Source organism: Mustelus asterias, chromosome 14 (assembly GCF_964213995.1).
Source record: "Mustelus asterias chromosome 14, sMusAst1.hap1.1, whole genome shotgun sequence".
In the NCBI taxonomy this organism is placed as follows: domain Eukaryota; kingdom Metazoa; phylum Chordata; class Chondrichthyes; order Carcharhiniformes; family Triakidae; genus Mustelus; species Mustelus asterias.
The window spans coordinates 39,139,584-39,155,704 of NC_135814.1; the positions used below are offsets into that span (position 1 = coordinate 39,139,584).

The window sequence follows — 16,121 nt, forward strand, 5'->3', positions numbered from 1 at the left end:
CAGGAGTTTAATTTTAGTATGACGATGTAGTGTGAATGGTATGGAATGTCTGCATTCCAAACAGGGGACATAGAGGCTGGAATTTATCCGCCAGCCCGCCCCGATTCCGGGGTGGGCGAGGTTCAGAGAGCGGCATTCTCCGTCGGCCTCCGGCGGACATGCTGATAAAATTCCACCCAGAGTAATCCCACGTGCTGATCTTCACCTGTTTTCGAGAGTTATTCAATTTAGCCCCTCTGATGTTCAGAGATGCCAGGAGCTGATTTTCACATAGGGACAGAAATACATGGGTCAAGCCATTTTGTGGCTTCCAAACCATGAACTCTGCCTTCAGACGCATTTTGCACTATATTTTTGTCTCAGAGATACATGGACAAGGAGGGCTTGGGTTTTGTGAGCTACAATGCAGTGTGGGAGTAATGTGGGTGAAGAGGTGGGCTAGTTAGAAGACCTGTCCCTTCTCAGGGACAGCTGTCCACTCCCAAAATCTTTCTTATGCCCCCCTATGCTTTATGCCTCCATGGTCCAACCTCCTCCAAACCCCCATACCTCAGCCATGCCCCCTTGTGTGCCCATGCCCCTTCATACTCCCATTCTCTCTCATTCTCCTCATGACCCTGCCAGGCTCCTCCATGTATCCTCCAAAACCATTCTCCCAGTATCTGCAGTGAGCCAACTTTAGGATGTCTTTGAATGAGCACTAAATAATCAACTCCGAGCAATCTAATATAATTGCCATTCAAATCACACTTTGTTTGAATGAAAATCTCATTCATAAAAGTTATTCTAAAAAATTAAATTCTCTAATGTGGTCAGTCTGTTATAAAAACAGACACTGATTCACTTACCACATCAAACATAGCTAATCCTTTAATAACCTCTTAAAACTGTCAATCAAAATATGTACACAGCGCCCTGCTGCATAAGTAATTCTGGAACTTTTGTAACTTAGTCAAACATCCGTAATGGGCTCAGCTATGCCGACAAACATGAGAAAACCAAAATAATTAAGTCTATTGAAACTCAAAGAAGATAGACTTTTTCTTTCCAAGCCACACTGGATGTCCTGTTAATCCAGGAGCAGGTGACTTTTGTACTCTATGTGAAAACTGTTTTCCTTTCCAATTTCAAAACACTCTGGACATTTAAATCACTTCAGATCATTAAACCAGAGGTCCAGAGCAGTGTGTTCTTCAGTTTTGAATTCATCTGAGCACTTTTCCCAACGGGAAAATTATTCTAAAGCATCTCAACACTGCTAGTCAATGTAATGGCTACATACCTTTTGAGGACATTTGCCCATAATCAATCATACTCATCTACTTTATGAGACAGCATCTAATAATGGCATGCGAAGTTGTCAAAATATTTAACAATTTTCTGTCAGAATGGTCCCAACTCCTCAGCAGGATTTCCTCAGTGATCACAAGCAGGAGAAAATATTAGGGGTTGGTAAGAAATTCGAATTTCCTATAAGGCTCACGACAGTGACCCCAACCTGAGACGATGTGCATGTGGGAGTTACACGGCAAGGCCTGCCTGACTCACAAAAAAGCTACCCAAAAATCGTATAGGGTCGGAAAGGGAGAGGAAATTGAAATTTACTGTCAGTAATCTCCAGATTTCAGGTTTCCTAACCCCATTTCACTAGCCCCACCCCACTCCACCCCGCCTGTGAGAAGGCAAAATTTCAACAGCCAGTCACCCAGAGTTGACTAGCAAGTACGGATCTAAAATATTGCCATTTGTTCCGCTTTGTCTCATTTTGATTTGTTTTATCCTGCTGGTACTTAGAATTATTTCCGTTGTTGTTAATGAGTTACTTTCTCTCATTTACTGGCATCAATCATGCTGAATGTGTTCTAAAGATGGGCAAGACATATGGAAAGATGGCAGACAGGTTAACCTGCCCAAGAGGTGCTTCTTGCCCTAACAATAGCACATTGTACACACCCATGTCTGATAGCAAAGTGCTGATGAAAGGCACAGTGTGATGAGTATAGGACAGAAACATTAATAATCTCTCCTGTTGAATTTCAGGGAATCCTCCCATCCTGCTTTTGCCAGATAGTGTACGGATTCGGCGATACAGCATGTCATCTGACCGCTATACAGACTATATTCAGAATGAGGAGGGCATAAAAGCCATTGATTATATCTGGGACTCAGAGGATCCGGACCTCAGTATGTAAACAGTGTTAAAATTGGAGTTAATTATGATGGTCGAAGATTAATAATCTGTGGATCTTTTTTATATGATTCTGGTATTGCCACGCCATTCCCACAACCCCAATCTTCAATAGCTGCCCACACCCTGCATGCCCAAACTGACAACTTTCATTGTGGAGGTAGGCATTTCCTAACCTCCCACAATTTTCTTGGATTCGGGCCAGCTTCTCAAAGGTTTATAGTTCAGAGCCCCTGAGGGAAGTCATGAACCATAGTCTGGATAAGGGAACCTCTAAAATGATAAGTTCAATAGATCCTACATATAACTCCATGCCAACTCACACCCCACCACCTCCCCCCCCCCCCAACCTGCAGTTGCACCGCACATTCTTCGTGCTAACCTATGCCCCACCCGAGGGCCCCAGTACCATGCCGCTCTGCCCTCCTTTACCCTCTCTGCAGGTAAAGGGTCGTCTGTTCACCCCCAATGACCCCTCATGCCCTCCATGCCAACCAATGCCCCTCCACCAACCCCAATGGCCCCTCATACATTCTATGACAACTGTTATGATTCCAGTTGATAATAGAATTGGACAAAAAGATCCCAGAATGGAACCCTTTTACTGCCGCGTCCTTTGTCCAGCATGAATCTAACTATAGGTTTTACCCTTCCAGGCACAGAAACATTAAATTAAACCAACTTAAATCTATGCCTTATTTGTAATGTTTACCAATACAAATATAAATCTCTTAAAACTACCTTTGTTTTCCTAACACAACTCATAGCATCTCCATGCCTATTCACCCAGTGTGCACTCTGTCCCAATCCAACGAACCTTATATTAACTATTGGCATGTGTACAAAAGCTTTTTAAAAAATGAACTATTCATAACTTCCTTTGAAAACTGCTATTGCCATCTCCTTAATTTGTCCTTTATTTCACGGAAATTGAAAAGCCAAAAATATCAAAGCATATATAGGATTGATTAAATTTGAAAACACCAAGGAGATTTCCTTCAACTGCCACTGTCTATGACATACCTCTTGTCTTTACCTTGCAATGTGGTTCATTAGATCTACACCCAGCCACCAAGTAAAGAACGCCATCATATTGAATGAGCAATTTGCAGCGGTGCATTTATCACTTACCTTCCCAAAATGTGGAGTGCACCAAGCATTGAATACAGTACAAAGGGAAAAGCACATCGCTTGTTTAATCCCGTACATTTCTAAGGCACAATGAAAAATAACTGCAGCTTTTTTTCTGTCTGCAGGTGTTGTGTACTGGACTGTCCTGGGACGTGGCTCAGAATTCGGCGCTATAAAGCGAGCTTTTCTCACTACCTTTGACGACAATGGAAACAATCCAGCTGCAGCTGTGGACTTAAATCTGAAATATATAGTGACACCTGATGGCATTGCCGTGGACTGGGTTGGAAAGTAAGGAACAAAAAAATTTGTTGATCTAAGTCGGATATTATTTGTAGTTTAGTTTTGATAATTAGGATTGTTTGGGGAATTGCATTTTTCATGATCAGTTGACCTCTTTGAATCAGCTTCACCAGTTCCTACTAAAACCCTCAGCAAGGATCTAGAACAGATTTTATATTTTCCAACCCCCCCTTTCCCTCAAAGACCCCCCCAACTCTGATGCACATTCAAGGTAATTTAGAACCTACCTTCCACCTCCTTACTGATTTTTTTGGACTGGTTCCCCCCTCAGCCCATTGGAAGCATTGCAGCATGGACTGGGATAACCCATATGTCCTTTGCATCAATTTTTCTCATTAAGTGGATCAGAAATCGGATTTATGTGAAGAATGAATTGCATTGAATCAATGGAAAAATTTACCTTTTCTTGTGCTAACTCTCATTTCATAGAATCCCCACAGTGCAGAAGGAGGCCATTCGGTCCATTGGGTCTGCACTGACTCTCTGACAGAGTGTCTTACCTAGGTCCTCTCCCCTGCCCTTGGCTTGTAACCCCACACATTTTACCATGGCTAATCCATCCAACCTACGCATCTTGGGACATTAAAGGACAATTTAGCATGGCCAATCCACTTAACCTGCACCTCTTTGGACTGTGGGAGGAAACCGGAGCACCCGGAGGAAACCCACAGACACTGGGAGATCATGCAAGCTCCACACAGTCACCCAAGGTTGGAATTGAACCTGGGTCCCTGGTGCTGTGAGGCAGCAGTGCCACCTTGATATAACAAATAATTGAAAAGATGTTAAAACATTTTCAACAAACTCCAGTCTGACTGGCCCAGGTAGAATGTTGAGTCAAGTTTGGTAATGCCAATTCTGTTTGTTTTTAAAGGCATATTTATTGGACTGATGCCAGCACAAACAGAATTGAGGTGGCAAAACTAGACGGAAGGTACAGGAAATGGTTGATTTCCTCTCAACTTGATCAGCCAGCTGCCATTTCTGTAAATCCTAAGCTTGGGTAAGTAAATTGTGAAAAATCAGTTCCACAGTGAGATTCTTTACACATTTTAGATTTTAATATTTAATATTCCTTACTGACATCAGTGATTTGCTTTTAGTAAGAAAAAAGCTATGCCCAGAATTTTGCCGCCCCGCCCACCGGGGAATTGGAACGGGCGAGGGGTGGACAATGGAACGGTTCATTGACCTCGGGCAGGATTTTATGGTTTTGGGATGAGTGAGGCCATAAAATCCTGCCCTATGTCTTTCTGAAAAACATTGAACGCTTGACTTGAAATGATAAAAGGATTAATTTAAATTCTTCCCCCTAGTTTCTTACGAACAGTTTCAATTCCAACTTAAATGTAAAATTCCGCTCAATTGATACTCTCTCCTGGTCTCGCTGTGATCTTAAACCCCACTTCTGGATTTAAACACAGAAATAAGGTTGGCACTTTAGTACGGTACTGATGGAATGCTAAATTGCTGGACCAGACATCAAAGCAATGCCCAATCTGCCCATTTGGAAGAATTGCACCATTTGAAGATCAGGCAGCTCTCAGTGCCAGCATTCTGCCCACAGCCAAAGCATAAATTAACTGGCTAATGATCTCATTTGCTATTTGTAGGATTTTGCTAAGTCAAATTTGATTACCACCGTAGCAACAATAATTATTTGTAAAAAATGATTCATTGACTCTGACATGCTTTGGAATGTGCCGTGATTATGAATTAAGTTCTTTCTTCTATTGTAACCTTTGAAAATGTAATTATTTAAAACCCTTTCACAGGCAATATATGAATATATTTTGGTCAAAGGTTAAAAAGTTGTAAAAATAGAAATATATTCCTCCTTAACACATTTACCAAGAATTTAGTGTAGCTTACAATTTCAGGTATTACCTGCTAAGAAGTTAGTTGGCTAAGAATTACTTTAAAATTTACATAAGCATATAATTTAATTCTGCCTCTTTTTTTTCATTTTTTTGCAGCAGAAAATGAAGCAAGTGTAGGAAGATATGCATTTATTCGGGTTTTCAATATTAGACTTCATAATATTGGAACCAGAAAGTATGATTCAATATCTGTGATTAGCAACTGGGCTGTCTCCCAACATGTTACTCATTCAAATTGCTTATCATAAGACAGATCAGTGTCTCCAATGAATCAAACATATTAAATTTACAAGCTTTGAGTAAGATTAGAGATTGGGAAAATATTGAACCATCAATCCTTCCATACACTATAGTAAATAGACAAAACAAACTCCTAGGTGAGGGAGCTGGAATGAAACCCACTGAGAAGTGAGTTTGATGGTTGCAACAGAATTTATGCCTAGCACTTGTTTTTTTCAGGGATAAAGAAGTAATTTAGTGTTCCCTAAAGTAAAGAAGTCGGGAGGAATGTGAGAGGAAAATGCATGTTAGAATAATCATACTTGGACTGTGAAATTAGTAGCCATTTCTTGCACTGGAGTTTCTGGTGCTTTTACGTGTGTAGTGAGTGTGGCCCATAGCAAGAATTAGAGCAGCAATCTACTCTTTTACTCTTGAGTTAGAGCCGAGGTAGTACAGATTGATTGTTGTACACTTTAACTGTCTGATAAGAGAATAACAAATGCAGACGAGAGTTGCAATTGGTGATAAAGTCAAAATTGTCGATTGCAAAGAAATGGTAGATGTCAGAACATTACATTAGTAGATAAAGTTAGCAAGACATTACTTAACTTTTATCAATTCATTAAATTGTTTTCTGTGCCTAATATAAACAAAATTGTTAGTCCTTTAAAACTGAGCTAATGATTAACTTTTATGCAGACAGAAACTTTGGTAATAGTGTGCGAAAGTCAATACAGTGTCTGAAAATACGAATGCAAAGACCCCAGTCATTTCAGAAAACCATAGGATGCAAATGCATTAGTTATTTAAGTTAATTTAGTATCCTATTTTTTTTCTAATTTTAAGTTTTCTATTAGCTTTAAGGGCTTGCCAGCACATTTATGCCATTTCCTTTGGCTGAGGTGCGCCATAAGTGCCAGAATTTAGGCTGCAGGACCTAGATTGGCAGGATTAATCTTCTCATATAAAAATAGAAAATTCTAACTATGCCATAAATGGAGAGAGATTGGGTTGACTAGGCCTGTATTCACTGGAGTGTAGAAAAATGAGAAGAAATCTCATTGAAATGCATAAAATTCTGATAGACTGGATGCAGGGGTGATGTTCCCTTCGGCTGGGGCATCTAGAAGAAGCAGTCACAGTCTCGGGATATGGGGTAGGCCATTTAGGACTGAGATGAGGGTGGTGAACATATGGAATTCTCTACCACAGAAAGCCGTAGAGGCCAAATCACTGAATATATGTTATATGTAACATGTAAATAGATTTCTAGACTCTAAAGGCATGAAGGGTGTTAAGATAGAGGATCAGCCGTGATCATATTGAATGGTGGAGAAAAGCCAAATGACCTACTGGTGCTCCTATTTCCTATGTTTCTATGCCTTTTAATTCTTGAAAAGATACAGCAAATTAATTTATATATGCTGCCTTTAATCTTTATTTCAGTATGTTCTACTGGACAGATTGGGGCAGAATTCCCAAGATAGAGTGTGCCTGGATGGATGGACAGCACCGGCATGTGCTGGTTAGCAGTGACCTGGGATGGCCTACAGGTCTTACTATAGATTATCTCAATGGTGACAGAATCTACTGGAGTGACTCCAAGGAGAATCTCATAGAGTCTATGAAGTTTGATGGCACAGACAGAATGCTGGTTATTAATGGAGGTGAGATTTTCACAGAGCCATTTTTCTGAGTTTAACAATAACATATCCACAGTAATGCCAGAACTCCAAGCTTCAGAAAGTATGACTCAACTAAATCAGCTATTTTGTAATATCTAGCACAAAATTTGAAAATATTTCTCCAAGTTAAATTGAAATAATGGAAGCATATTTTAGCATCTGCTATGTCCATGATATGCATCAATATGCTTTCAGAATTGCTAGAATAGTTGTGTATTTTTAAAATAAAAAACTTTTTTTAGTAAAGGATATTATACTCCAAAAAATCATTTACATTCCCTTTGTCCAATTATAGCACCCACCCCCACCCCCCTACCCTCATAGTATAAACCTCTCCTGATTTTCTTAGCTCTGATGCTGTAACCTGCATGGATGGAAGTTGTTAAGTTAACCATGGGGGATCATCATTAGATCTCCCCATGGGCTTCATTGAATATGAGCTCCCCTATTAGGGAAGTGGAGACTTGCCTAATAGGGAAGGAGCAATGGGGGGAGTGGAGCTCGCTTCGTTAAGGCCAGCAGTCGATAGTCTCGGGACCAATCTGCACACTGTAAACATTGAAAGGCGTTCAGATATCACTATAAATAAAAGGGTGATTGGTGACAGAAGACTGTCCTTGGTAAGATTATTACAGAAGTAAGTCCCTTCCACTACAAACCAATTCAAATTGGATAGCAAGGAGGTTAAAATGGACAAACACAAAGATAGCCAATTTTGGGACCAATGTCTGCACCTCAAGGGCTCTGGAAATATCCCTGACCCTAACTTTTCTACATGCGCTGTAGCGTAAGCTGCAACCACCACCTATGATGAGTTTAAAGAAAAATTTGTGTGAAGTCATGAGGAACCAAAGCCTTTCTTCTCCCTGACTCCTTAACACTTGCAATAGCTCTTCCCCCACCCCCTTTACCAACTGCCAGTGAGACAAGTAACCCAATGTTCAGCAATAGAAAATGGTCGAGCCTCCGGTGGAAGTGCACCAGTTCACCTGAAATAATGAGGTGAGGTCCAAGGAATAATTTTGAAGTCTCTACTGGCATATCCTATTTATGTGTCATTCGATGCATGACCAAAAATCTCTACAGTGCTGTAAACACGTCAGCACATAACAGAAAAGAAAATATACATTTTTAAACAGAATGTGAAATCTTCATTATTTGATTATTTAGAGTACAACTGAAGAAATATTTGAATAAGCCTTTCAGTGCAAACACTTTTTTAAAATGAACTTTTGCAAAATGAAGTTAGCACATTGTTCATGTTTTGTTCCATCAGACCTCGGCAACCCATATAGCCTGGATGTTTTTGAAAGCCACTTGTACTGGATATCAAAGGAGACCGGTGAAGTATGGAAACAAGATAAATTTGGACATAGTCATAAAATTAAGATCATGACTGTCAATCCATGGCTAACTCAAGCTCGGATTTATCAGGAGCACCGTTACAATCACTCAGGTACAAATCTTCAATCAGAGACTTAGATAAATATTCTCCTCCTTAAGGGCTACAAGTTTAGTAATCAACATTCATTTTCTTCTAAAAGTATCTTTAGCTACCTGCATGTTATTAATATAAACTCCAGTAATGCATACATTACAGCATATTGTTATTAGTGCTATGTTACAAAAGGGCAACATGGTGACACAGTGGTTAGCACTGCTGCCTCACAGTGCCAGAGACCTGGGTTCAATTCCCACCTTGGGTGACTGTGCAGAGTTTGCACATTCTCCCCATGTCTGCATGAGTTTCCTCCAGTGTTCCGGTTTCCTCCCACAGATGTACAAGTAGATTGGTCATGTTAAATTGCCCCTTAGTGTCCAAAGATGTGTGGTTTAAGTGGATTAGCAGGGTAAATGTGAGAGGTTACTTGTTCTACTTAAGTCTCATCATCTCTACTTCACTGGACCATCATGCTCCAATGAGTCAACCTTAATATTTGTGCCTGAGATCTTTCAATTCCTTCATGACATTGTTCTTTCCCTACTTTACAGATCACCTGCAGCTTCTGTCCCTCGAATACTAGGTTCTGTTTTGTCCTTTGTTCCTTCCATTCTATCTTTGGGTGCTTATTCAGCATGGGGATCCTTTTATTTGGACCTTCCTCCTTAGTTCATTCTGCCTTATCACTTTGCTCCGCTTTTAGACTTGCTTACAATCCTGCTCTTTGACTGTATCTTCAGCATCCCCAGCCGATTTCTTTCTGCTTTTCCCTTTGATTTGAGTACGATGTTCTCTAATTTCCGTTGAATATAAAGTGCTTTGAGAAAACTTCCCACATGGGCAGACTGCTATCAAAATGCTAATTATTATTTTGTAACATGAAATTACAATTATAGTATGAAAGCTCTAGTATTCAGCTTTCTTTTTCCTTTCCATTCTTGTTTCAGTGCCTAATCCTTGTAAAGGTGTCTGCAGTCATCTGTGTTTGCTGCGGCCAGGAGGGTACACCTGTGCTTGTCCTCAGGGCAGTCAGTTTCGAGATGGCAGCCTTACCGAGTGTGATGCAGGTACGTGCATTTAATGAATCGAGTCACGTAAGAACGCTAAAACGTTTAAGAACAACAAAAAGCCATTGGGCCGTACAAGCCTTTTGTTCTTGTAAATTAACCTAACTAATCTGTTTGCTTATCTTATTTTTTAATCCCTTCTCTCTATTCCTCTCTACATAAATGCGTTCATGTATCTTTTGATGTAATTTCAACTGTCCATTTCAGTGGCTTTTGCTGATTCCATAAGATTACCTTTTATGTAGAAAGTGTTCTGCCCTTCCCCTTCTTGGCATTTCACTTATCAGTTTTAACTTGTAGCCCCTGGTATTTGAACCCTTCACTGTAGTCAACAATTTGTTCATGACCTTTATATTGTTGAAAAGGGTAAATAGCTCAACTCTTTCAACTTTCTTCCTTTCCAAAGCAAACCCAACTGCCCTCAGTTTTTCCACATAACCCATATTTCTATATTCAGAAATCTCCTTATTGCTCACCTCTGAAATGCAGATCTGCCTGATCACAGCCTAGTCCTGAGGTGTCCAGCATGAACATGTGGACATGATGGGCCAGATTTTCACAGAGACATGGAGACTCTGCAGACCTTGAAAAATTCCACATGGGATCTGATTCTGAGATTCCCACCCCCATTCCTTGTGTCCCCAATTTCCGCTGTCACAGGAGAAGGATGCGGGTGGTGACCCCACACCCTGCACTCCCGACCTGGCCAGTTCACTATGCATGCCTGACTGAGAGCCTAGACTTTCATTACTTTGTTGAAACAGGTGCACAGAAGGTAATACATTGGTGGATTGATGCGTTTACAAACATTGTCTGCGATCGATTTTGTCACTGGTTCAATGTTTATTTACACAAGGTGTCAAGTGCTTATGTTTTCCATTACTGATATTTTAAAAGTCTGGTTAATTAATAGGGTTGCCACAGCAGCATTTTTAAAGAAAGTTATAAATGGCAGATTTATTTAAGCATTTTCACACATGCCATTGTTACTATAGGATTCATTGGTTCTGGACAGAGTATATACTGTATGAATGGGCTTGGAAGTGCAATGAATTGGCATGGAGGATATGAGAGCCCATTGTTTGTGGGTGGGGGCATGAGTCGTAAGAGCTAGCATAGTTATTGGGAAGTGGGTGAGGGGAGGGTAAGAGCTAGAGAACCTAATATGGAGCAAATCTACTGGAACAAAGCCTTTTAAACAGCCAGCCTTGCCACTTGGTAGCCCCTGTGGCCACCTCTGATCAGTATCCGGGGCAGCCCGCCTGGATCCATCATAATAGAGGACAGCTAAGGGAACAATTAAGCTTCATTTCCAACACCTCTGTCTGGGCCACCTATTTGGGTATTTGCCTAGAGATATGGTGTTGAAGTGTGTGATGTCACAAAAACAGGAGGCTTGGCAAAGTGTGAGAACGAATGCAAAAGACATCAAACTTAATGTGAAAAATGTGAAGCATTTTGGGAGAAAATTAGGCATTTAGGGCTGGACTTACAGTCACTGTGGTAAAATCCAATCTCTGGGAAAATTTCAATGGAGAGATGCTGAGAAATGGAAACCTAACTATGCAAATACACCAGAATTTTACATTGCTCAGGTGGGCACATGCCCAACCAGGGAGCGTGTGACATCGCACAAAAAGATGGCAGGTGTGCATCCCAATGTCATCATTCTTTGGTCCGCGGACACACAAGTGAGTTGGAAGTGCTCCCACTGACAATCAGACAGGCAATTTAGCCCAGTCAGGGGTCAACTGAACGTGACCTGTCCGCTTCCACGGTTGATTGGCCAGGTGGCCTTTAACATGGTTTCAATCTGACCCAGGGCGGGATGAGCTGAGCAGACTGAAATAAAATTTAACAAGGTGGCTGAGGTTTGTGTTGAGTGTTGCTGCCTAGGCAACCTTTGCATAGTTTTTCCATTGCAATTGGCTTTAATTACAGGCCTGCAGCTCCACAGCAGCTGTCCTCCTGAGGAAGTACGTTAGAAGCGCTAGCCCACACACTCCCTTTTCTCGGTGCCGGCCCTCTTCCTGCCCTCCACAGCAGCACTATGTGGGGTTACAGAGGTGGGGCCTGGGTGATTGGATTTTACCACAGTGCCTGTAAGTCCAGCCCTAAATGCCTAATTTTCTCCCAAAATGCTTCACATTTTTCACATTAAGTTTGATGTCTTTTGCAGAGTGCATTTCATTCTTGCCGTCTGATAGTTGGCCAGCCAGCCTGAAATGGCGCACTGGAGTCGCCGGCTGCCTGGAATGCGTTTCACACTGGCTTCTGGGCCTGCAGAATCCGCGCGCCCGATGGTCTCTGCCTCCCACATGCCTCTGTCCTGTCTCACATTTTCCAGGGGCAATGGGGAGCTGGAGATGGGAAGATGGATGGCCTGTCCACCCTGGGACCTATTGAAGCCCCCTTTAACTAGCCAGTTAATTGTTACTTGTTAATTGTTTAGGGTCTCATCTCATCCTCACTGCTATTTTACCTAAGGCGGGGGAGGCGCACTCCAAGCAGCTAGCCCAGTTGCTTTACCTGCTCGGGCTGGTCTCCAGTAACAGGGAGTAACATTCTTTGTGGGTCCCCTGTGCCCATCAGAGGCATCTCCTCTCCCACCCACCCAGCAAGGTCGTACTTTGTCCTTTACCTTTCCCACCTGGTCTCACAAACCCAAACCCCCACCCCCCTGGCTGGGGCATGCCAGTCTGGCCCCAGTGATCATAGATCATAGAATCATAGAATCCCTACAACGCAGAATGAGGCCATTCCGCCCATCGAGTCTGCACCGACCAAAATCTCACCCAGGCCCCACCTCTGTAACCCCACATATTTATCCCGCTAATCCCTCTAACCTACGCATCCTGGGACACTAATGAGCAATTTAGCATCTAATCCGCACATCTTTGGACTGATGGATGGCCTTTGATACTATAGACTTACCTCTCTTCTTCTTTGGGACTGCCTGTAATGCCAGCAGCGGCCACCACTCTCAGCTGGCACTGCTGGGACTACAGAGACTCTGGCTATCTGATTCGACATCTCTCTAAGTCCTCCCGAAGATGGGGGCTGAAGTCTAGTTTTAAAGCATTAACACTGCTCCGAGTGAAGCAGCCATCAGGATGGTAGGCCGGCTTTCCAATAACCTTTTAGCTGGGGACAACTGGGGGCAACAAGGGACCATGACGCTCTTCTAAATCCAGTCCAATGTCTTGGTGAAGCTGTTTCCTTTCCAGTCATACTTAAAGAAGTTGCTGAAAGATGAATGCTCGCAAATATTGATATCTCATTGTATTCTAGTTTAGAAATGTGTTTACAGGAAGCTATTGCTCACCTCAACTTTCAGGTCTCTCACCGACCAGTCAAAATCTTTTGCTTCCACGTGGCAGTTTCCTCACTAAAGTTTGTTTTATTTGTGTCCACAGCGATTGAGCTGGAGCTGCCAATGCCTCCTGCCTGCAAGTGTAGGAACGGAGGGATTTGTTATTCTGAAGCAAACACTACAAAGTGCACGTAAGTTGAATCAGTGAAACACAAGCTGATGTAGTATTGATTATATTGGGCAGTTTGCTGCCTTATTTTCATGGTTAGACTTCCGTCTTTGTGAAGTATCTACTTAAATCTACTGCAGCCTAATTTTTCATGCCAGTATTTTTAAAAATTCCTTATATATGAAAGATTAGGAAATTAAGGGTTGATTTTCTAATTGGGTGCTGCCCAAGGACTGAAATTGCCCCTTTGTGTCAGAGCCATTAGCAGGATAAATATGTGGAGTTACCAGGATAGGGCCTGGGTGGGATCGTTGTCGGTGCAGTCTCGATGGGCCAAATGGCCTCCTTCTGTACGGAAGGGATTCTATGATGATGATTCTATGAAGGCAGGTCAGGAACTCACCAATCTGCTTCCCCTGATTTTTCTGTCTGTCAATTTAAACGGGCAGGGCAGACAATTAAAAACCTGCAACTTTCCAACAAACACGACCTGCATGCTGCTCCTTTTTGTGGAGCACCGAATTGGAGAATTAACTCCGTGGCTGGAATTTTACCGGCCCTGCCCACCACAGGAATCGGAGTGGGCGAGGGGCGGACCATGGAAAGGTCTATTGACCTTGGGCAGGATTTTACGGTTTCGGGACAAGCGAGGCTTCGCCTTAGACTTTAATGTGATGTATTTTTGATAATAGGCTCACAGGAGTTAGCAATTATGCTACCAATTTCAAATTTAAAAATGCAGCAACATTAAAGTGACAATATATACTTTTAATTATGCCCCACATATGTTTGCTAATTTTCTTTCATCTGTTAACTTTCTTGTCTGTCAAAAATGGTCTTCATCATGCCTCACTTGAAATCCAAATACCATCTGCGACTAGGTAAAGACAATAAATTAATGCCCTCCCCATCATTGTGTTTGGTTACAGTAAGACTGTCCTTCCCTGTTATTCTGGTTTTTTGATAATGTTAATAAATGATGAGGGTATTAACAACAAACTTTAATAATACTGTAAAGATGTTTTCAAATAGCGTTGTCAAAATCACCATGAAAACAAAGGCATAAAGACTTACATTGAGACAATGTCTTTTGTGACCACAGGAATCCCCAGAGTACTTTACAGGCAATGAAGTTCATTGTGAAATGTGCCCACTGTTGCATATTTGTGATGCTGATCAAGAGACAGCACATTGCTCAGGCCACTGTGGATAATCTTCTCCTTCATTGACATTTTTGTTGGGATATTTTATGTCCATCTGAGAGGGCAGATGGACCGACCTTCAGTACTGCATTAGAGTTCATAGAATCATAGAATCCCTACAATGCAGAAGGAGGCCATTCGGCCTAACACATCTCCACCAACTCTCCGAAAGAACATCTTACCCAACCCCACTTCCCCACCCTATTCCCATAACTCCACACATTTACCTCACTAATCTCCCTGGCCTGCACACCTTGGGCCACTAAGGGGCAATTTACCATGGCAAATCCACCAAACTCCACACAGATAGTCACCCAAGGCCGGAATTGAACCGAGGTATCTGGTGCTGTGAGGCTGCAGTGCTAACCACTGTGCCACCATGTCATTCCGCTTTGATTTTTGTGTTCAAACCCTGAAGTGGGACTTTAACTCAGACCCCTCGGACTTAGAAGCGAGACTGCAACAACTGGGCCATGACTGACCTGAATAGCAGAATAATGTAAACCTCAATAATTATTTCGAGGGACACTCTCAAAAATGTATTTTCATCTCTGCTTTATCTGCCACTGAAGACTCAGGGCTTTTATCATAAGCATTGGAAACGGTCTCTAGTATTTTGACTGTGAAATCAGGCCTAATGTGTAAGACAGTAATATTTGGAAAGATGTTTAACAGAATGGAAATACAATCAAACCCAGACATTCCACATCTGAACATGTGTCAGTGGAGGCCATTGAACCCTGAGAGAACCCTCACTGAATTGAACACACAGGTCATTTTCTCTTTGAAACACCACCTTCCAGGGAGAGTTCTCTGTCAGCATTTTTCACAAACCAACTCCAACTTGTTCAAGGCAAAATACTGCAGACGTTGGAATCTGAAACAAAAACAGAAAATGCTGGAGAAACTCAGCAGGTTCAACAGCATCCATAGAGAGAGAATAGAGCCAACATTTCGGGCCCGATTTTACCATCGTTTTGCCCCTGTGTTCGGGCACGAAAAGTTGGTAAAGTTGGGCATGAGGCGAGTAGCATGATCCATGCCCACCTCCGCACTGGTTCCCCCTTTACCAAGGGCCGAAAATGGCCACGATCGGGACTGTACCCGAAATGGGCGTGACGGCCATTTAAATGCATTTGCATGCATTTAAATTGATTTAATGGGCTGCACACCCAACTTTACTGGCACTTCCCCCTTTACCACCATGTTTGCCCATCCAGAATCGGCGCGAAAAAGACCTGCTCCATATAAGTCCGACTCAGGCGCTCCAGTTAGTGAGGAGGTAAATGCCGAGCATCTAACAGCTCTCTGCTTGAGATTGGTGAAGGGAAGGAGGTGGATCCGATCTCTCTGCCTGAGGTCAGTGGAGGGGAAGGGGGACGGGAGATCACTCTGCCTGAGATCGATAGGGGGAGAAGGGGGGGGATCGGTCTGGGTGGCGGGGGGGGGGGGGGGGGGTGAGGGGATAAGGGGGCCAGTAATGTTGGGGGGATTGGGCAATGTCTGTGGGAGCCAGGGGG

At 42.5% G+C, this 16,121-nt stretch overlaps 1 protein-coding gene across 1 annotated transcript in view; it reads left to right on the forward strand.

Annotated features, from left to right (window-relative positions):
* Nucleotides 1-16,121, forward strand: part of lrp2a (low density lipoprotein receptor-related protein 2a) — a 297,083-nt gene that overhangs the window by 267,310 nt on the left and 13,652 nt on the right. Inside the window, exons 63-69 of the mRNA XM_078228217.1 lie at nt 2,041-2,184; nt 3,445-3,610; nt 4,497-4,625; nt 7,171-7,391; nt 8,686-8,865; nt 9,798-9,917; nt 13,334-13,421. Of these exons, the coding sequence (XP_078084343.1) occupies nt 2,041-2,184; nt 3,445-3,610; nt 4,497-4,625; nt 7,171-7,391; nt 8,686-8,865; nt 9,798-9,917; nt 13,334-13,421 (1,048 nt within the window). The remainder of the gene's footprint in view (nt 1-2,040; nt 2,185-3,444; nt 3,611-4,496; nt 4,626-7,170; nt 7,392-8,685; nt 8,866-9,797; nt 9,918-13,333; nt 13,422-16,121) is intronic.